This window comes from Salvelinus alpinus, chromosome 17 (assembly GCF_045679555.1).
Source record: "Salvelinus alpinus chromosome 17, SLU_Salpinus.1, whole genome shotgun sequence".
Classification (NCBI taxonomy): Eukaryota; Metazoa; Chordata; class Actinopteri; order Salmoniformes; family Salmonidae; genus Salvelinus; species Salvelinus alpinus.
Genome location: NC_092102.1, coordinates 28,420,344 through 28,441,284, shown reverse-complemented (window position 1 = coordinate 28,441,284; position 20,941 = coordinate 28,420,344). Strand labels below are relative to the sequence as shown.

The 20,941-nt window shown below is 47.5% G+C and overlaps 1 protein-coding gene across 2 annotated transcripts in view; it reads right to left on the bottom strand.

Annotated features, from left to right (window-relative positions):
* vps13d (vacuolar protein sorting 13 homolog D) overlaps nucleotides 1–20,941 on the bottom strand; it is a 64,619-nt gene that overhangs the window by 40,237 nt on the left and 3,441 nt on the right. For both annotated transcript variants that reach the window (XM_071348385.1, XM_071348386.1), the window contains exons 4-34: nucleotides 20,564–20,754; nucleotides 19,557–19,637; nucleotides 19,345–19,461; nucleotides 18,413–19,253; nucleotides 17,829–17,996; nucleotides 17,447–17,577; nucleotides 17,281–17,347; nucleotides 16,984–17,163; nucleotides 14,750–14,880; nucleotides 14,404–14,536; nucleotides 11,926–14,205; nucleotides 11,628–11,782; nucleotides 10,296–11,408; nucleotides 10,057–10,147; nucleotides 9,734–9,860; nucleotides 9,378–9,558; nucleotides 8,462–8,644; nucleotides 6,723–6,921; nucleotides 6,297–6,513; nucleotides 5,819–5,990; nucleotides 5,570–5,688; nucleotides 5,189–5,413; nucleotides 4,284–4,558; nucleotides 3,951–4,084; nucleotides 3,549–3,704; nucleotides 3,095–3,302; nucleotides 2,787–2,861; nucleotides 2,466–2,669; nucleotides 2,092–2,181; nucleotides 1,781–1,921; nucleotides 402–530 (exon numbers count right to left, since the gene is read on the bottom strand). In XM_071348385.1, the coding sequence (XP_071204486.1) occupies nucleotides 402–530; nucleotides 1,781–1,921; nucleotides 2,092–2,181; nucleotides 2,466–2,669; nucleotides 2,787–2,861; nucleotides 3,095–3,302; nucleotides 3,549–3,704; nucleotides 3,951–4,084; nucleotides 4,284–4,558; nucleotides 5,189–5,413; nucleotides 5,570–5,688; nucleotides 5,819–5,990; nucleotides 6,297–6,513; nucleotides 6,723–6,921; nucleotides 8,462–8,644; nucleotides 9,378–9,558; nucleotides 9,734–9,860; nucleotides 10,057–10,147; nucleotides 10,296–11,408; nucleotides 11,628–11,782; nucleotides 11,926–14,205; nucleotides 14,404–14,536; nucleotides 14,750–14,880; nucleotides 16,984–17,163; nucleotides 17,281–17,347; nucleotides 17,447–17,577; nucleotides 17,829–17,996; nucleotides 18,413–19,253; nucleotides 19,345–19,461; nucleotides 19,557–19,637; nucleotides 20,564–20,754 (8,514 nt within the window). The remainder of the gene's footprint in view (nucleotides 1–401; nucleotides 531–1,780; nucleotides 1,922–2,091; nucleotides 2,182–2,465; nucleotides 2,670–2,786; nucleotides 2,862–3,094; nucleotides 3,303–3,548; nucleotides 3,705–3,950; nucleotides 4,085–4,283; nucleotides 4,559–5,188; nucleotides 5,414–5,569; nucleotides 5,689–5,818; nucleotides 5,991–6,296; nucleotides 6,514–6,722; nucleotides 6,922–8,461; nucleotides 8,645–9,377; nucleotides 9,559–9,733; nucleotides 9,861–10,056; nucleotides 10,148–10,295; nucleotides 11,409–11,627; nucleotides 11,783–11,925; nucleotides 14,206–14,403; nucleotides 14,537–14,749; nucleotides 14,881–16,983; nucleotides 17,164–17,280; nucleotides 17,348–17,446; nucleotides 17,578–17,828; nucleotides 17,997–18,412; nucleotides 19,254–19,344; nucleotides 19,462–19,556; nucleotides 19,638–20,563; nucleotides 20,755–20,941) is intronic.

Below are 20,941 nucleotides of genomic sequence, written 5' to 3'. Positions count from 1 at the left end.
TGTAAAGTTTTTTGCATTGTCAAAAAGTCCCTCTCAATCAGTGTAATCTTAATCTGCACATAATGACATGTGATACAGTAGCAAAGATATTCTGGTACTACCTAAACATTATTACAGAATAAATTGGGAACCACACAATCAAATACTCCAACACATATTTACAGTATATTCAATAAGATTGTCGTCACTACTCACTAGCATTTGATATGTGCTGGAGCAATTGAGGGCCCTACTTTTTTCTACTGTGGCTATTTCTAGCCCATAACAAGTGATACGCGTATGTGTGCATACCAGTATGTGGTTTCATATGTAACTGTACAGATGTTATAGAGTATGTCAGCTGTGTGAATGATGTGTGTGTGTGTGTGTGAGAGAGTAAACTTAGAGGAAACAGTACTCACTCTGTCCGAAACAGGGGGGGTCCACTGAGGAACCCATCCAGGATAGGGCTGCCGATGCCTGGGGTGGCTGCTGCTCCTCTTCCTTGCAGTAGTCAGCCAGCCAGGAGCTCTTGGTGAGGCTGTACTGCTCTGTGTGGCCAGGAGAGTGTGGTAGCAAGGTGAGGAAGACACTCAAATCCATTCAAGGCCACCATTACAGACCACTTGGTCTCTGGCTTAAATACACTGAACAAAAATATAAACGCAACATGCAACAATTGAAAAGATTTTACTGAGTTACGCTTCATATTGGAATACAGATACGCAAGTTGGTCACAGATAAAAAAATAAGTAGGGGTGTGGATCAGAAAACCAGTCAGTTATCTGGTGTGAACACCATTTGCCTCATGCAGCACGACACATCTCCTTCGCAGAGTTGACCAGGCTGTTGATTGTGGCCTGTGGAATGTTGTCCCATATGCACCGTCTGCCATCTGCCCAGTACAGTTGAAACCGGGATTCATCTGTGAAGAGCACACTTCTCCAGCGTGCCAGTGTCCATCGAAGGTGAAGTCAGATACAACGCCGAACTGCAGTCAGGTCAAGACCCTGATCAGGACGCTGAGCACACAGATGAGATTCCCTGAGAGTTTGTGCAGAAAGTCTTGGCTGTGCATCAGCTGTCTGGGTGGCTAGTCTCAGACAATCCCGCAGGTGAAGAAGCCAGATGTGGAGGTTCTGGGCTGGCATGGTCACACTTGGTCTGCAGTTGTGAGGCCAGTTGGAATTACTGTGAAATTCTCCAAAATTACATTGCAGGCAGCTTATGATAGAGAAATGAACATTCAATTATCTGGCAACAGCTCTGGTGAACAAATCCTGCAATCAGCATCCCAATTGCACGCTCCCTCAAAACTTGAGACATCTGTGGCATTGTGTTGTGTGACAAAATTGCACATTTTAGTGGCCATTTATTGTCCCCAGCAAAAGGTGCACGTGTGTAATGAATGATCATGCAGTTTTAATCAGTTTCTTGATATGCCACACCTGTCAGGTGGATGGATTGTCTTGGCAAAGGAAAATACTCACTAACAGAGACAAAAACAAATGTGTGCACAAAATTTGAGAGAAAAACGTTTTTTGATCTTTTAAACATGGGACCAAAACTTTACATGTTGCGTTTATATTTTTGTTCGGTATATATCCAGGGCTAAAACCCTTTAGTTAAACATGGTGTGAAGAAGTCAAAGACACATCCAAAAAGGCACCCTTTCATTACATAGCGCATTACTTTAGACCAGAGACCTGTGGGACCCTGTCAAAAGTAGTGCACGACGTAGGGAATAGGGTGCCATGTCAAATGCATCCCGTGTCCAAATAGTGGGCAGTGCAGGTCATACCCAGGAGGACAGAGGTGATGTTGACATCCAGTCTCTGCTTGGCACGGATACCCATCTTGAGGCGTGGTGGGTGGAGGCGCCCTGCAGCCTGCTGCTGCCAAGTCAGGAAACAGGGCCAGGGCTCGATGAAGGGCTCCCAACCTGACACACACATGAACATGAACATGGGCATAAACACAGAGATATGGATAGGAACAGAGAGAAACATACAATGGAACAGTGGTTCAGATCATTACAGGATCATTTGGCTCTGGGTTACAGCTAAACGTTGTGACTGACTGGCCCCCGGATGTTCATCTCCAGCAGCTCACCTGACAGTTCTCTGTTGTAGTAGTCCCCTGACAAAGTAAAGCTGCCGTTGCCCTCCTGGGTCGAGCCGATCCGCTGCAGCACATACAGCCCTGCCATGGGAGTTAAAAGGATAATGAGCTTTCAGGTGATATTACATTGTTGTTATGTTATAGTATTAACACTGACTATAGTACGTACCACTAACATTATATTACACACACTATCAGTATGCATGGTATCTGAATATTTAGTAGCTATAGAACAAGTTTTCAGGAAGGTGAATGTTCCAGCTTCTGTCTGTTGCTTTCATCCAAACTCCCAAAACACACAGTGGATATTACATGAAAAGGGGATTTCCTTCCACATATATGAAGGGCAAGGCGCTCAAACTGACGTGAGAAAGTGAACTCAGCCAGCGGGACATCACAGTCGAGACAGTCGTCAATGAAGCAGATACACACGCTCTCCGCCTTGACCTCCACACCGGACAAAGGGTGCGACGAGTGGCTGGCCAAGTCCGGGTCTGCTCTGCCCCGGGCCTGACCCACCATGGTCTCTGCATTCTCCAGCAGCCATGTGGCAGCCTGGTCCAGTTGGCCTGGGAGGGGACAGACAAGGTGGTCAAGTCCATACCGTGTATGAAAAGCGTGGCCACATTCCATTCCTAGTGGGAGGAGATGTGGCATTGTTAGAAAATTGTAGCTAGCCTCCTCACCTTTGCTCTGGATCAGGGCTCGTTTGCAGTCCTCCTTCCTGAAGCCTAGATCCTGTAGCCGAGTCAACTGGCCCTCTGAAGACAAAACATATCACACCAGGGTTATGGTAACAAGCTGTGCTACGTATCTTTTATTATTATACCTGAGTTATTACAGCTTGTGAGGTCAACACTCATGGGTCAGGAACAATAACAGAGCCAGTGGTAAAGAAAAATAAATGCTAACATGACTATTCTAACATAATAGCTACGTAAACCCTATTCACCATATAACTCAACTACACCCCTGTAGGCCTGAGGTGACATACCTAGCAGGGCCTGGGTCTTTTGCCTGAAGTTGTCTTTCTGGGAGCTAGAGGGGTCCTGGTTGGCTGTGGATGGTACTACAAGGGCCTGGGTGCCTTCGGCAGTGTCGCTAGGCCCGGGAGAGCCGGCGGTGGGGATGGATTTGGCGATAGCCAAGAAGAGCTGAACATCGTTGTAAGAAAGCCGGATGTCCAAAGCAGGGAACTGGATCTGTGAGGACAACAGAGACCCATTGATATTTTGCATGATCACAGAAAGTGTTCTAATCACAAAATTTTTTTTTTTTTCTCCAATAAACCTGGGTTACGTTCAGTAAGTAGGCATGAAACAGTACAAAATGTGTCGAAACAGAGAATAAAAACAGGTGCTTTCAATGGACTTTCAGCAAATGTGTTCTCCCATTTGGTACCTACTGAACATTACCCCCCCCATCCCCACCCCTGACTGAACCCTGACCTCCAGTAGAGGCGGGAAGTCTGCCATGTTGAAGGCGTCTAGCAGGCCAGAGCTGCTCTGGTAGGTGGGACTGCCACACAGCTCCACCTGCACGTTGACAGGGTCGATGATGGACAGGGCTGTCTCCTGCTCACTGCCAAGCCGACAGGAGAACACCTAGACATGGACAGGAAGACACCAACTTGACAAAACAGCCTTGTGTAGAGCGTAAGAGTTGGAAAGAGGGCGCACCCCCTATCTTTGACATGATCACTTCTGTGACAGCTTCTGTACCCTCTAACTCTATGGAACATAGTTTGTGTCAATTTGAATATGGGTCTAACTCAAACTGACATAGGGCTCTGTATTGAGTTAGTAGTCCAGTGGTTTCAGGACATAGTTGTGAAAGTAGTGGTCAGTCACCTCGATGCCGGCCAGGCTGCCAGAGAATGGTCTGTCCAGCAGACGGGGTTTGTAGGTGAGTACAGTGGTGCCCTTCAGAATGACGGCATTGGTGTCCAGACAAGACGAGTCCTCAACCACCACAAACTCAGTACCTTGGACCAAACATGTATTTTATGTATTATCATTGTCTATTATTGAGATTACAGTCATTAACTAGTGGTGACAATGCAGCATAAGAAACATCACGACTATGAGAGACAATTCAAATGATATCCGTGCTTGTCAATATCTGAATCTCTATTGTACAACAGAGACTTACGGCAGGGGAGTCTGCCTGCTGTAGCTCCTCACCTGTCACGTTGATCTTGACTTCCAGGTACCGATCCTGCATGACGGGCACAGTGGACCTCTTGGTGACCACACCGCTCTTGACTGTCTTGGGCATGACGGCACCTGTGGTCTCTGTGTCACTGCTGCCGCTGGGCCAGCGCTGGCGAGGCGCGCCATCTGCCCCCTTCTCAGTGGGCATGCGCAGGAAGTCCCGAACCAGCTGGAGCCAATCAAAGATGAGGAAAACACGCAGGTTGTTGAGGACAATGGTGAAACAGGACGAGTCTCTAGTGGACCTGACAGGAGAGAAAGGAGAAGATAATGATTAATAAGTGTGGGTCTGTGTGTCTGTCTACGTCAGGCCTAAGAGCCAATTCATGCTTGATCCGAAAATGTGGTCGGAGGCGCCGCATGGATGGTGTGACGCAATCGCGGCGCCTTCGGAGGCACGCTGAGGCCAAATTGAGCTCCGTACCACATCGACGTCCCCCTCTCAAATTTTGGAACAATGCGGAGGGCTCCGTATAGCTCCATATTGACATGGTCGGGTGACGGTAGGTGAGGGTGGGAGGTCCAATATAAACAGAAGTTCATTTCCTTGACAACTTCCATCACAAGAGCTAAGCTGCTCCGCGAGGCGCAAGAAGTATGAATGCCCTGACTTCTGCAGAGGCCGTATCATTGTAAATGCTGTACGGCCAATGCAGACGTCGGATTGACCAAGCAGCGCTTTTAAAGGGCCATGACCGTGTCCAAAATGGCACCTTATTACCTATGTAGTACCCTACGTATGTATCCATTTTAGATTTGCCAATACAGGCACATACTTTGTATTTGGCATTTCACAAGGTTCTGTGCTTGGACCCCTGCTATTTTCTGCATACATGTTACCACTTCGAAATGTTACCTGCAGACATGTCTTGTACCTGTAATGCAGCTCCAGCTGGAGTGTGGCCCGGTTGGTTCCCGTCTTGGAGGGCTGCAGGATGCAGTCGAAGACATTGTGCTTGCCCCTGCCACTGCTGCCTACGTCCATGCCAGGCCCGGTGTAACGGGTGTCATATGCCAAGAGGGAGTGAGACACCAGATTCACTGACTTGGAGCCGTTGGAGAAACTCTCAAACAACAGCTTAGACTTCATGAAATCAAACCTGCAGATAAGGAGAGGAGCGCTTCAGTGAGGAACACCGGATTTGGATTGTCCGTTTACTTCCTGAATTGAAATTGACCAAAACCAATTGGCAAAAGTAAATACACAGAAAACATTTGATAACTCCTCATGCTCAAAACGAAGCGTTAATACCAACCTGGCTAGTGAGCATGGTTTCTGTCCCGTGGCATTGGGGCTGTCCAGCAACTCCAGGCTGACGTTCATCATGTCCACCAGGACGGACAGGCTGGTGTACACATCACCACTCAACACCGTCTGGGGACACACATGGAGTCACTCAGAAGAATCCCTCTCAGAAGAACATTGTTAGTCAATTAAAAGTCTATAATTGGCAGTCAGCCACATTGCAGAGAGTATGTGTATGCGTGTGTGTGTGTACACTCACATAGTTGCTGGGGTCCTGCAGGTTGTACGGGCGGAGAAACTCCTCAACAGGCTCTCCTAGGTTGTTGTCCAGCAGGCCTCGGATCAGCTGGTAGCGCTCCAGGTCCAGGGAGCAGTGTACCGAGGACAGGCTGCCGTGGATGGACATGTCTGGTACCGTATGGCTCAGCGCACTATTTAATCAATCAATAATTCAGTCAAATCAACCAATCAATACTATCTTTTTTTGTCCCACTTGGAAAAGTTATCAGCACACAGGAACAACTATTATTAATCAATAGTTACCAGCAACATACAAACACATACAAAGACAGTCAGTTTAACTCATTGAGAGATCCATTACCCCGCAGACAAAAATGGTTGAAATGACACAAGTTTTGCCCAGTGGGTAACAATTATGTAAGCAAGAGAACAGTAATGTTGTTGCTGAAGCAAGCCCAACAATGTCTATTAGTGCCCGTCTTTCATATTAGGCTCACCTGTCCAGGTTGCGCTCCACTTTAAGTTTGAGGTGGCAGCGCTCCTTGAGCAGAGATGCGGCGGTGCGGCGGACCGAGTAGGAGGGGAAGACCAGGTCTGAGTCGGGCTGCTTCCCTGCGGCGCTGTCACACGGCTGGCAGGGCAGACGCTCCGCAGCAAAGATGTCCATCTCCTGAAGGTCCAAGGCTATGCAGTCCAGCAGACACACATGATCCTCTGGGAACACACACACACATCAAGAAGCTTACTCTGACTATCCATTTCACGTATTTATTTATTGAGAAGTACAGATATTCATACACATTTGCAGAGAATATATGAGTTTGAGACTGTGAAGAAGTAGACGACTACTAATATTCATCTTCAGTATTAGCGTGACATCTTCATACAACATTTAAATAACGCTTAGTGGTCACTGGGCTCACCCAGTATGAAGGGTGGGTCATCCTCGCCAGGGATCCTCCCAGCAGCGGGCTGGGCCTGGGGCCTTCCCAGGGTGAAACCAAAGGATGCGGGGGTGGAGGTGCTGCTAGAGGAGGTTTTGGGCTTCTCAGTTGACTCCTCCTCCTCCTCCTCACTAATCGTTGCTGGTCCAGTCTGTGACTGGCTGTCCCTCACGCGATCCTTAGGAAGCAAGATGAAAGATTAGCCAAGTGCTGAACGATGAACTGCTTAATGAACGTACACTGTAACATCTGAAAGAACCATTGACATTAACGTTCACTTATTATTTCACATCTGACAAAACCTAATTAGCACGACAACTTAGCTAATGTTCCTCTATCATAGTGTCGGAAGGAACTGCTGCAATTGCTCTTCCCAGCCTAAACAGTGAATTTGAAAAATCACTTTAAAGCGGCAATCAGCAGTTGAAACAATAACAAAGGATCCTCCCTGGCCCTGTTTCGATAAAAAGCTGAGTGATGGGGCTGGATAAATGCAACCACTTTCAAATTCATAGACAGAGCTATGGATGCAAGGACTGACCATCCATGATATCACAATTATAGTTTTAGCCATGTTTTGAGGCTATATATATATATATACATATATTTTTTTACATTCACTTTATTTAAAAACATTTACTTTATTTAAAAACAAGCTTATATTTTGGGTTGTAATGGGGTACGACAGTTGAACTAAGCTAATGACGCATTCATGAGTTATATTCTTCAAGAATCAATGTGTACATAGAATTACATTTATACTTTAAGTCCAAAAATGTATGTAGCATCTGCTGATTGCCCATTTATGTAAATCACCAGGAAAACACTAAATAAATATACAAATATATTTAAAAAAACACCCAGGCAATTGATTCAAGTGGTTCAGGATAGAAAACACACAAAGACTGTTAACCCTGAAAGTCCACAGAACAACCATCTGAGATAGAGGGCAGACGGTTCACACCTCAAACCAAGCAGCACACCAAAAACATGCCCTTGTACCTTGTAGTGGGAAGGGTCCTTGTACGAATTAGCATGCAATATCAAATTCTTCACAAAACAAAATACAAAATGGTGATGAAACACTGTATGCTACCACATCAAACTCCCCCTGAAGCAGTCATTACTTTTAGAGTTAAGAAAAAACTAAAGTTAGTATGAGTTAAGTATACAAACTATTTCCTCATACAGTGCTAGTATCTAGTGGCCACATTCTCATGCTCAATTGAAAACTCAGAGGCCTGTATTCATAAAGCATTTTCCATTTGAATATCACTAGTAGAGACATGAGGCTGGAGCGCACAACAACAATGCAAGTACGTATTGTACCACAAATGCTGAATATAGAACGTAGGCGCCAGCGAACATCATACCTCATTCAAAGTCTGATGGGGGATGAAGAAAAGTGGCATCAAAAAAGCAACCCTTGCTAATGAGCATTGTTACTGGAGAATGTTTGTGGTCGACTATTCTGCAGCCAAACAATGATGACAAAGTATGGATTTAGGGTTTTGCCATTTCAAACAGGTATCATATAGGCCTATAAAACGTTATAAATCATTGCATCACATTTGTCATATGAAAACATGTAGTAATGTAAAATGCTTCATAAATACGAACATATTAGTCCAGTAGCAGGGATGTGGACGACCGGTAGACACGCTATCAGGACTCACCAGAGAGGGGAAAAAGGTATGGGCCATGGTAAGTTTCTCTACCTTGTCTCTGAGTGAGAAGGTACCATGGGTGCCAGCTGGCAGGAAAGAGTTATGGACGCGCAGCTGGCCCAGGTTAGCAACAAAGAGGCGCGGCGAGCGCGAGCTCTCGGGGATGAGCAGCACGGGGGCGCCCGCCTCGATGTCCAGCAGCACACGGGATGCCCGCTGAGGTCGCTCACGAACCTGTGGGGAAGGAGGCAGGGATAAGTAAGGGGGTGGTTGTCTTTTTTTAGCTTCTGCTAATGACATTAAGGTAGACTGGTATTTGCCCAGGATCAAATGGATAGGGGATTGAATACTACAGACTGGTCTCTGCTGAACAGGTGTAAAAGTGCTAAAGGACAATCCAAATATTCATTACATTAACTACAATTGAATCTTTTAAGAAAAAAAATATATAAAATGTTTCTTCAGATAATTTGAATCTAAAATACATGTTACAAATTGAGGCACATAAATTACAAAACTGGGACTGGGAGAGATTGGATGCCTCCTGGTGTGCTGGTCCAAAGCATTGCCCTGTGCCATATGTCAGTTGGGATTTAACAAGCAGGCCAGACATGGTGCTCAGTGTCCAGTCTGATAGCAACAGAGACGGCCACACTGTCTTGAGGTGACCCAAGGTCAACCTGAGGGTGACGTTAGGTGACAACTCCCTGGGCTACCCGCAGCCATCTTAGTTGGCAGGGAGTATATCAGAATGCCATAACGCCAGGGTAGACACTACAGTTCAATTAGCTTTGTTTTATCGAAATGTACAGCTGTGTATGGTCTAAGTAGCAGTGAAGTTGACAATGTTTTCAAATCACCAAGAGGCAGCATATATAATGACAGCAGTAGTGGATCACGGACAAAGCCTTGAGGAACACTACAGCTTGAAACTGAAAAGCAGAGTGGACCCGAAGGCCGTACTCACAGCCTGGCCCTCCATTGCGGCTCTCTGCCTGCCCAGGACATCCTGCAGCTGAGTAAAGTGCTGAATGAAGGCCACCACCTCGGCCTGGAAGCGCTGCGTGTGGACATACTGCACCGAGGCCATCTGCAGAGACACCTTCATGTCACACTCCCGCTCAAGCCAGGGGTCAGGATCCCCGTATCTGTAGAGACACCACCAGTCAGTGAGACACAGTGTTAAAACAATGAGACAATGAAGACCTATAATTAGTTTTCTTTGTCAAAGACCCCCTTCAAGTTGTTTTATGTACCAGAGCTAGCTGTCAAGCTAACGTAGCTGTAGGGAAGTGATTCCTGTATAAAGAAAATCTAGCCTACTTGTGTATGTTGAAGACAAGGGCCTCTCCGCCTCGCGTGGTGAAGCGCTCCCTGTAGAGGTCACCATGTGGGGTCAGGTCACTCAGAGACAGGCTTCCAAGACTACCCTGCAATACTAGGTCGCCATCTGAAATATAGGATGACATCACACTGCATGAGATGCAAACTCATTGTTCTTCAACAGTGTGATACAACAAACCATCATTTAAATACTTCATATGAATGTACCATGATTGATATTGTATTATATTCATACAACCATTTTTTCAATTGCTATGATTTAACTGTTGACATCTAAGTGCAACATTAAGTTGATTACCTACCAATCATTTCCCAGTGGGCAGACAGTTTGGAGACGCTAGCTTTAGCAAGCTCATTGGTTTTCTTGTTTAGCACAAGAGCAAGCGCATGGACCTAAGGAGGAAAACATGGTGTTAAATACATTGAGGAAATGTATTCATGCTCACCATTGTACCTATATTTATTTAGATTTCTTGTAAATCTCACTACATCACCGAAAAGCCATGTCGATGCGTCTTCATTGCTGCTGCGAGTACTGTACCTTGAGATCCAGTTTAGTGTTGACCACCTCAGCAACTTCCTCCTGGCTGAGGTCTGGGTACATGTCCCCCAGCTCGTGTGGGTTCCCAGGCTGGAACAGAGGATGTCCCGGCATAGGCTGCTGGGGGAAGGCCGAGGGCACCTTGACTGCGTGGTTGTTGGCCGTGGAGCCGATCCCGAAGAAGTCCAGGATGACCACCCATGTTTGCAGCGTGATCAGCACATCCAGACAGTTGAAGTCCACGTCGATGCTCCGCCCCACGCCACCATATCGGCTCTGGAACTCTGGGTGGCGCGGGTCCACCAGCAGCAAGTTGATGTGAACAAGAGACTCGTCAAAGTCAGAGGGCGGAGGGTGGGGTGAAGGGGTATTGCGGTTGGGGGAGGGCGGTGGGGTGCTGGGGCAGGCAGGGTCCTTCTTGGGTCCGCTCTTACGGCTGGCGGCCGACGGTGTGCTGGGGTGTCTCTGGTACAGCTGGAAGACGTTCTGGGCCTCCTCCATGTGGGCAGGCAGCGAGCGAGGCATCTCAGGGTAGAGGGCATTGGAGGCCGATGGGCACGACTGGGACAAGTATTCCTTGGGGCTGAATGTGGAGGGCTTGGGAGCACCCCTGGAAACCATTAGGTGCTTGTACTTGGACTCAGGGTTCTGCTCCAGGAGGTCCTCCATGAGGAGGGAGCGCAACGTGAGCTGGACAGACAGGCAGTTGGGGTGGTCTTTGGTGAAGTCTCCCTCCAGGTCCTGGAAGCGCAGGCTGACCAGCCCCTGGGAACCCTGGCTGAGGTCAGCACTCAGCTGCACCTGGAGCTCTGCCACCCTGAAGGTGGCCCTCACCTGGGTGAAGGAGAGCGTCTGCATCAGGGGACTGTGGGATTGCAGGGGCTTGGGGGACGACAGCGAGTTGGACAGGGAGGCGTAGGAGAGGCCGATGAGCGGGGGGTCCCGGGCAAAGAGCCCACCCTGGGGATCTGGGAAGCGGTGGGGTTTGGTGGAGGAGGGGGTGGGGGGCGGCGGGGTGGGAGGCTGGCTGGGCGTCACTCTCTGGGGCTCAGTGAGGGTAAGGTTATCCAGTGTCTGTAGAACCTGCTCATACACAGGCTTGGCCAGGAACACCTGAGAGCACAAAGTCAAAACATCATCTAAAAACAAAATAGACAGTAAACATTTGCATGCATTTGCAAACTTCTACCCTCATTGCAATAGAAAGCACAACATAAAATATTTAAAAATATTTAAAACATTTAATTCTACTCAGGTCATTTGATTCAGTCAAAGACGCAAAGAAAATACATTTGAGATGAGCAGTAAGTCACAAATATGAGCAAAATATACCTGTACTGCGTTGACAAACTTGCCCTCCACCCGAAGTAACCCTGTGCTGTTATAGGGCTCGTCTGTGGTTAGAAAGGTGAACTGGGTATCCTCATCAATGGGAGGAACTTTCTCCAGGGTGAACTGAATGGTGGTGTCTTTCAGAATATGGAAGGCTGAGAGAGAGAGAGAAAAGTGGGATTTATCATAACAACCCAACACTGTAATACAACAATACAGTAACTCTAAATATAGCAAAACAATTGAAAGGAAATGGTGGGGAAACTCTTCACTTCCCATTCTAATAATTTCTCCTCACCTTTTCCCCGACTCAGATATTCAAAGAAGTCATGGCGAGTAAACTGTGGCTCGTCCTGATTGATATTTCCGTTGTGAGAAGGGGATTGGTTAGAGGAACTGCTGTCAGTTCTAGCTACCTTCCTCAACACAAGGTGACTGGTATTGAGTGAGTAGAGCCGGATATCCTTCACTAGCACCTGTAGTCTCTCCCCTTCCGAGTCCTGCCCGGCAACAAAGTTCTGGATGGTGATACTCCCTAGGTGACCAACCAGGAGCTCGGGGTGACCAGGTTTACGGGGAATGGACACGACTGGTGACTCGATGCTGACATTGAGGATCAGCTTGACCATAAACGAGTCTATGGTGGGTTCTTCCTCCTGCGCGCTCAAATCCTCTTCATCCTCAAACGGGTAGTTGCTCCAGTTGCTCTGGCTCTGGGTCCTGGAGCGCCGCGACGGCGTCTCGAACAGGGACACCATGCCGCTGTACTCGGCCGTCTTGGTTGCCAGCACCGTGGACACCTTGGTGGCGGCTGTCTTGAGCATGGAGCGGAAGTTGTCCTCCAGCTCGTTGGCCGAGAGGCTCAGCTCCTTCAGGAACTTGGCGGAGTGGTTGTAGTGCAGCGAGGCCATCTGCAGTGTTAACGAGCACTCCCCCTGGGAGCGCTCCAGAAGTCGGAAGTTCAACGCCTCTGAGGGGGCTCCTTCAGAGCCGCAGAAGAAGGCTACGCCTCCTGCTGCCGAGGGATCGTCTTCTATGTTGCCAATGCTGACCACAAACTGGCTCCGGCCGCCCTCCTGGGTCAAGTCCACTAGCTGGATAGAGCCCAGCGAGCCATTGACATCCAGCCGGCTGCCCATGGACACGTTGACCTTGGTGCCGTTGATACTGGCCGTGGCGATCTTCAAGCCTTTCTTCTCTCCGCCCAGTACGCTGCCAGTGGCCACAGTCCTCAGCAGCAGCAGGTTCAACCTGTGGATCTCCACAGTCAGCTCCTTGTTCTGGTCGTAGGTGGACTGGTAGGTCTCCTCCTGACCCTCCTGGCCCTGGCCCACCGGAAGGGGCGATGGCTGCTGGGCCAAGGGGCTCTCCTCCTTGGGGAAAGACTTCTGGAGGAACTTGAGCAGCTCCACCATGGTCTCCGGGTTGAGGATGATGTCCAGGTTGTTGACCTGCATGGTGGTCACCTGGAGGGAGCTGTCCAGGTTCATGGAGGGGCAGTCCGAGCTGACAAACTGGTACTCCAGTTTGATGAGGGCCTCCTGGTCTCTGAGGAAGGAGCTGAACGGGGAAGATCTATCGAAGAGTAACCCAGAGGAGGAGTCTCGGTGGAGGGCAGGGTGCTCAGGCGACATCCCTTCGGGCCCGGCAGGGGAGGAGGGCTGGCTCTCTCGGAGGCTGCCAGTAGGCACATCGAAGCTCAGGTGCTTGTGGGAGGCCACCAGGAGGTCAAAGTCGGAGCCGTAGGTCTGTAGCGTGTCCACCAGCAGCAGGCCATGGACGGTGAGGGACACCTCTGCGTCGTAAGGCCGCTTCACAAAATGGGCATTGGTGCCGAAGACCTTAAGGACGGAGATGTATCGTCCGTTGCTCTCCACGCCCAGCTGCATGTAGTTGATGTTGAACTCAGCCAGGAGGAGGCGTGACTCCACCAGGACCTCCCTCGTGTGCTGCTCCAGTGTCATCACACTCTGGGTAAGGTTCTTGGCCGAGCCCTGGAGCTTCCACTGGCTGTCCTCCCTCTGGAAGATCTTCTCATGGCGCAGGTTGGAGGGGTCAGGAGTCTTGGCACTCTCTGCTTTCTCCTGGCCCTCGTCCTCCTCAGCGGGGCTGCCCAGTCGGGCCAGGCAGCTCCTGAGGGCGGTCATCTTCTCCAGGTTGATGTGGACCTTAAGATCTGGCAGGGTCCCGGAAAGCACAGCCCCAGGGAGCTGAGGGTCTGAGGTGTAGCGCAGCCTCTGCTCCAGCTCCAGCAGCACGTTAAACTTCTCAATCACGTGGGTGGGCCCCACCTCGCTCTCCTGCAGGTGCTTCCAGTTGTCTTTGTAGCGTCCCACCATGATCTGCAGGTCCTTGAAGGACAGAGAGTACTTCTCATAGAGGTTTCTGCTGAAGGCCTGTACCCCCTCGGGGGATTTAAGGCTTGCGAGCTGGGGGTACTTGTTCTGGTCTTTGAACTCTGTCTCCATTTCAGGGGGCGGAGAATTTGGGGGTGTGGCCAGCGGAGTCTGGTACTCTTCATCACTGTTATACTCCTCCCCCTCCGGCTGAGTGGTCTTCGACTTTGTTTTAGTGTCATCTTTAAAGAGAAAATAAAACATAGATTTTAAATAGAATATCTTTAATACAATATAAACAAAGAAAAATTACAGAAAGAACTTCCTGCTTATTGCTTATCAACAACAACCATGTTACAAGACTGCAGACTGTGCTTAGTCTACCTTTGAAAGAATCAGCTTAGTCAAATGTGTTGTGCGAAGATGTGAGCTAATTTTACCATGTGAGTTAGTGAGGAGAATCCGTCCCAGGTCAACCACCACTAACATGGGGTCCTGTGACTGGAAGTCATCTGGGAAGATCACCTGGGGGGCACAGATATCCAACTTCATAGTCCAGCGCTTACTGTTCTCCTGTAATGACAAGTAGAGCAAAAGTACAAAGTCACACACAACATTAATATATACCAATTACAGACACTTAAAAAAGGGGAAAATTATTTTTCCAATATACAATAACCATTAATCATCAATTATGTGATCAATGATCATATCATCAACTTCACAGTTCAACTACAACATTAGAATGACACCTGGTGTGAGAGGAAAGAAGTCAAAAGTTATTACAATGAACTCTCCCACTAGTAGCTGGTCGAGGGTTTGTCTGATCTCCGCCTTGGTCTGCATTTTGAGCTTGTTGTATTGCCTCCTGGCAGCTTCCGCCACTCTCACCTCCAGCTCCGACTGGTACCCAAAACCTGACAAACAGACCAAAATATATTTTAAAACCTTTTATTTTCCTCAGAATGGAATTGTTTCCTGAGCACATGGGAAATATAGACTACAGTGTTAGATACAGCCCTTTACATCCCACCCTTCTGGCTCATCAACAAAAGGGCAAACACTGCCATGTGGTGGATAAATACAGTGCATTCGGAAAGTATTCAGACCCTTCCCTTTTCCACATTTTGTTACATTACAGCCTGATTCCTAATCAATCTACACCCAATACCCCATAAAGACAAAGTGAAAACAGGTTTTTAGAAATGTTTGCAAATGTATAAAAAATAAACAGAAATACCTTATTTACATAAGTATTCAGACCCTTTGCTATGAGACTCGAAATTGTGCTCAGGTGCATCCTGTTTCCATTGATCATCCTTGAGATGTTTCTACAACTTGATTGGAGTACACCTGCAGTAAATTCAATTGATTGGACATGATGTGGAAAGGCACAAACCTGTCTGTATAAGGTCCCACAGTTGACAGTGCATGTCTGAGCAAAAAACATGAGAAACAAGATTCTCTGGTCTGATGAAACCAAGATTGAACTCTTTGGCCTGAATGCCAAGCATCACGTCTGGAGGAAACCTGGCACCATCCCTACGGTGAAGCATGCTGTGGGGATGTTTTTCAGTGGCAGGGACTGGGAGACTAGTCAGGATCAAGGGAAAGATGAACGGAGCAAAGTACAGCGAGATCCTTGATGAAAACCTGCTCCAAAGCGCTAAGGACTTCAGACTGGGGCAAAGGTTCACCTTTCAACAGGACAACAACCCTAAGCACACAGCCAAGACAATGCAGGAGTGGCTTTGGGACAAGTCTCTGAATGTTCTTGAGTGACCCAGCTAGAGCCCTGGCTTCAACCTGATCGAACATCTCTGGAAAGACTTGAAAATAGCTATGCAGCAAAGCTCCCCATCCAACCTGACAGAGCTTGAGAGGATCTGCAGAGAAGAATACGAGAAACTCCCCAAATACAGGTGTACCAAGCTTGTAACGTCATACCCAAGAAGACTTGAGGCTGTAATCATTGCCAAAGGTGCTTCAACAAAGTACTGAGTAAAGGGTCTGAATACTTGTGATAGTTTTTTTTATTTTTTATAAATTTGCAAAAATGTCTAAACCTGTTTTTGATATATACGCACAGTGTGTAATATATAACTGCACATGGCGACAAAGACCGTACTTTTTGGAGAAATGTCCTCTGGTCTGATGAAACAAAATTAGAACCGTTTGGCCATAATAACCATCGTTATGTTTGGAGGAAAAAGGGGGAGGCTTGCAAGCCAAAGAACACCATCCCAACCGTGAAACACGGGGCTGGCAGCATCATGTTTTGGCGGTGCTTTGCTGCAGGAGGGACTGGTGCACTTCACAAAATAGATGGCATCATGAGGCAGGAAAATTATGTGGATATATTGAAGCAACATCTCAAGACATCAGTCAGGAAGTTAAAGCTTGGGTCTTCCAAATGGGTCTTCCAAATGACTATGACCCCAAGAATACTTCCAAAGTTGTGGCAAAATGGCTTAAGGACAACAAAGTCAAGGTATTGGAGTGGCCATCACAAAGCCCTGACCTCAATCCTATAGGAAATTTGTGGGAATAACTGAAAAAGCATGTGCGAGCAAGGAGGCCTACAAACCTGACTCAGTTACCCCAGCACTGTCAGGAGGAATGGGCCAAAATTCACCCAACTTAATGTGGGAAGCTTGTGGAAGGCTACCCAAAACGTTTGACCCAAGTTAAACAATTTAAAGGCAATGCTACCAAATACTAATTGAGTGTATGTAAACTTCTGACCCACTGGGAATGTGATGAAAGAATTAAAAGCTTAAATAAATCTCTACTATTATTCTGACATTTCACATTCTTAAAATAAAGTGGGGATCCTAACTGACCTAAAACAGGGAATGTTTACTAGGATTAAATGTCCGGAATTGTGAAAAACTGAGTTTAAATGTATTTGGCTAAGGTGTATGTAAACTTCCGACTTCAACTGTATGTATGTATGTATGTATGTATGTACACACACACAGAGAGATAGATATCTATATATATCTCCATCTATATCTTACCTGAGGTGTGGACTCTTCCTTTGTAGAAGAACTCAGTGACTTTCTTAATGGCCTGAGGGTTGTAGATGATGTTCAAAGGGCTAGTGTTCACCTCCAGTCTCCGCTCAAATTTACACCTAACCGGGTTGCGCTCATATATCATCTCAAACACAGGGGACGCCGATGACTCTGAGCTAGGGACTGGCCAAAAAAAGATCAACATTTATTGTATTTATATTCCATTTCATGAAATAACATTAATTAATTTAACAAGTGATTAATGCATTTCGCAATCTTCTTGTAAACTTAAACACTCACCTGAGCTGCTCGTTTCAGCACCGCTAGGCTGGCCAAAAGGCTGGTTTATGGCAACCACAACCTGGTCCTTTTAGGAAGATAACAATGAAAGATGAATATTCTGTACATATAGCTCATGTTCAATCTATTCACATGTTCAACTCAAACGTGCCTGCGGCTCCCTCACCGGTTTGGGGAAAACAAGGAAGGGGAAGATGGTGCCCTGGGTGGTGAGGTCTCTGAGGAATAAGCCCCCCAGCTTGACAGACAGAAGAGAGGACTCCGAGCGGGGCAGAGACTCCACTCCCACCTTCACCTCTGAGGAAAGGAGACACTGTTACAGCATTGCTCAGGGCAAACAATCAATCATCATCACACCGCACCCACTACCCATATGAGCATGCATTCTCAATCAACTTATGTTCTCAAACAAATATCAGTATTTGGGAGAGGAGTCTACTATAAAGTAAATCTGCATCCGAAATGGCACTCTATTCCCCTATGGCTCTGGCCAAAAGTAGTGTGCTATATATAAGAAATAGGGTGCCATTTTGGACACCATGCTGTACCTGAGAACTTCAACTCGATGACGCCGCTCTCAGCTCCCCTCTTGTCTTGGTGGAAAAGAGTGACGGCTCCCTTCTCCAGTTGGAACTCTAGCCGGGCAAAAAGGTGGTCTCTCCTGGTGAAGGTGTTGAGGGTCTGAGAGTCCTCCAGAGGGTCAAACAGGTCCTCCTCTGTACAGGGGACAGAGAGGGACACCATCTAGTTGATTAGGTTGGAACCGACTGTGAGACATATGGCACTGTGACTTTTTGTCCCTTACAGTGGGATACAAATGCATAGGGAATAGGCAAGGGGGGAAAAGCAACCATTTTCAACAGAGAGTGTGAGGTCCTTAAAAGACAGACTGCATCGATACTACAATCCAACATAGCATCCAACATAGCATTTACTGTCTCTTTAGTATTAAAGGGCTATCCCATTATTTTGACTACACTCACTCAATGTCAACATACATAAAACATTTTGTTCCACGATCCGGGAGAAAAGCTCTCAGGGTTGAATCCTAACTTCAACTTACAATGTTCAGTCTCCCATTGACATCAATGCATGACTAAGTGAAAGTTAGAATTTGCCCCTTCGTGCTTACCCAGCATGTCCCAGGTGCCAGGGCCTGGTAGGAGCTCATCAGGGCCCGTCTCAGGGTACGCTCCGTACCAGCCGCCCCAGCCAGGGAACCAAGACTGCAGGTACTGGATCATACCAGAGCTGCCACTCTTGGGGATGGACCTCCCTGTGGGAGAACAGGGTGGTGGGCTCTCAGCGATAGGTTCCCTCACACTCTCTGCGATTTCCTCCTGTTTGCGGAAGCAGTCGTGGACAACTCCCCTAAGGCTCTGCAACTCCTCCAGATTCTGCTCGTCCTCCACTCTCTGCAATTCACACTCCTCCGGGGAGGTGAGGGGGGCTCCTTTAAGCCTCTGGAAGTAGAGGTTGGTGTAAAGCTGGGCGTCCCGTGCCCTCTGCAGGGCAAAATCCCAGTTCCCCCTCCGCCTCTGCTCTCGAATCTCACTCAGGTTGGCCTGGATGGCAAACATCCACCAATGCCGGCAGTTTCCGATGACAGGGACTTTGGGTCTCCACTGGCGGAACATCATCTCCCTTTCCCTGCGGTCCAGCTCTTTGAGGAAGGCCATGATCTGCTGGTACTGCACCTGTGACAGTCGTAGGGATAGAGGCTTCAGCTGAACCTGGCCCTCGATGCGGGGCACGTTGCGAGACCTCAGAGGCTCCTTGGAGGCATTCCTCCTCAGCAGCACCGAGGCACACACCGGCTCAAAGATATACTGGTGCTCTCGGCTCTGCATGCACTTGGTCATGGCCTCCTGAATCTCATTGGCGGGGAGATCTCCCAACATGCTAGACACTGTGTCCCAATAGACGCTGAATTCTTTAATCTCCAGTTGCTTTTGCCGCATGAGCCTTTGTGCCTGTAAAGAAGGAGGAACACACTCACTGTTAGATCGAGCAGCCAATACCCACTTGATATGGCAAGCGGTCTGACTGGTACATGTAACTTACCGGTTCTATTGAAGAGTTCTGTGCAGATACGTTGTTGATGCAGACACCAAAGCAAAATGGCTTCCCTGGGTTGGTCAAGTCATCCTCAAATCGCAAGTGGACATCTTGTATCTTTAACTGAAGAGGAACCCCAAAGGGAAAAGTCAGTTCTGATTCTAAACACAAGTTAAGTGGATTGCAATGACATGTCCCAAAGGAATATGATATTTTACCTCGATGTTCTCCACGATCCTGGTGACTACAGAGGCAGTGACAGAGTACCAGTAGGACTCTCCTTTCTGTTCACACTCGCTCTGAGGGAAAGGTACATCAATCAAAACATCGACTAGTTGTCTAATGAGCAACATGTCCCTATCATTACAATGCTGAAGATACTGTACATATCACAATCATATGTAAACTGCAGCTTGGTGGACCTCTTGGATACATATGATTTCACAGTAAAAGTAGGTAGCAATCCACTCTTCACTGCAATAGCATAATACAATGATTCCAAAAGTAAGGCAATATTGATTACATGCAATCAATAAATCACATTTATAAGATAAAACACAGGTCACTATGCATTTGTCTTTAAGTACAGTAATGCAACTGTCTACATACAAACACCGAGTTTTCAAAACATTATTAACACCTTCCTAATATTGCGTTGCGCACCCCCCCACCATTTCCCTCAGAACAGTCTCAATTCGTCGGGGCATGGACTCTTCAAGTCATCGAAAGCATTCCACAGGGATGCTGGCCCATGTTGACGCCAATGCTTCCCACAGTTGTGTCAAGTTGGCTGGTGGACTGTTCTTGATACACACGGGACACTGTTGAGCGTGAAAACCCCAGCAGCATTGCAGTTCTTGACAAAAACTGGTGCACCTGGCACCTACTACCATACCCTGTTCAAAAGCACTTAAATCTTCTGTCTTGCACATTCAACCTCTGAATGGCACACATACACAATCCATGTCATAATTGTCTCAAGGCTTAAAAATGATTATTTAACCCATCTCCTCCCCTTCATCTACAGTGATTGAAGTGGATTTAACAAGTGACATCAATAAGGGATCTTAGCTTTCACCTGGATTCACATGGGCAGTCTATGTCAGGGAAAATGCAGGTGTTCATAATGTTTTGTATACTCTGTGTATACTGCATACATACACAGTCTACAGATAAGAATACAGCAGAGCCTGATTCCAGGATTCTTGGCACCATTCCCACACACCTTCCACTTGTCCTCTAGTGCCTGGAGCAGCTGTTTCTTGCGTTCGCGCTCGGCCTCCCTCTCCGTCTCCTTGTCATACTCCTGGGGTCGGACCGGGCCGATGATGAGGTTGAGCTGGGACATGGAGATGACCCAGGGGTCACTGTGGGGTCGGTAGAACGGGATCTGGAGTGTGATCTTCCCAATGAAGCCTGGAGAGCGAAAGCAGGGTGTAGCATGAAGTACTACAGTACTCATAATGCTCTGTGTATTGTGTCTTGATTTATCTTAGTAAAGAAGTTACTGAAAATAACAATGGTGTCCCTTCTCCTTATCAATACACTAACTTCAGATCAAATAATGAAGATAAACGACACAAAAGCTGCGATAACATTAATT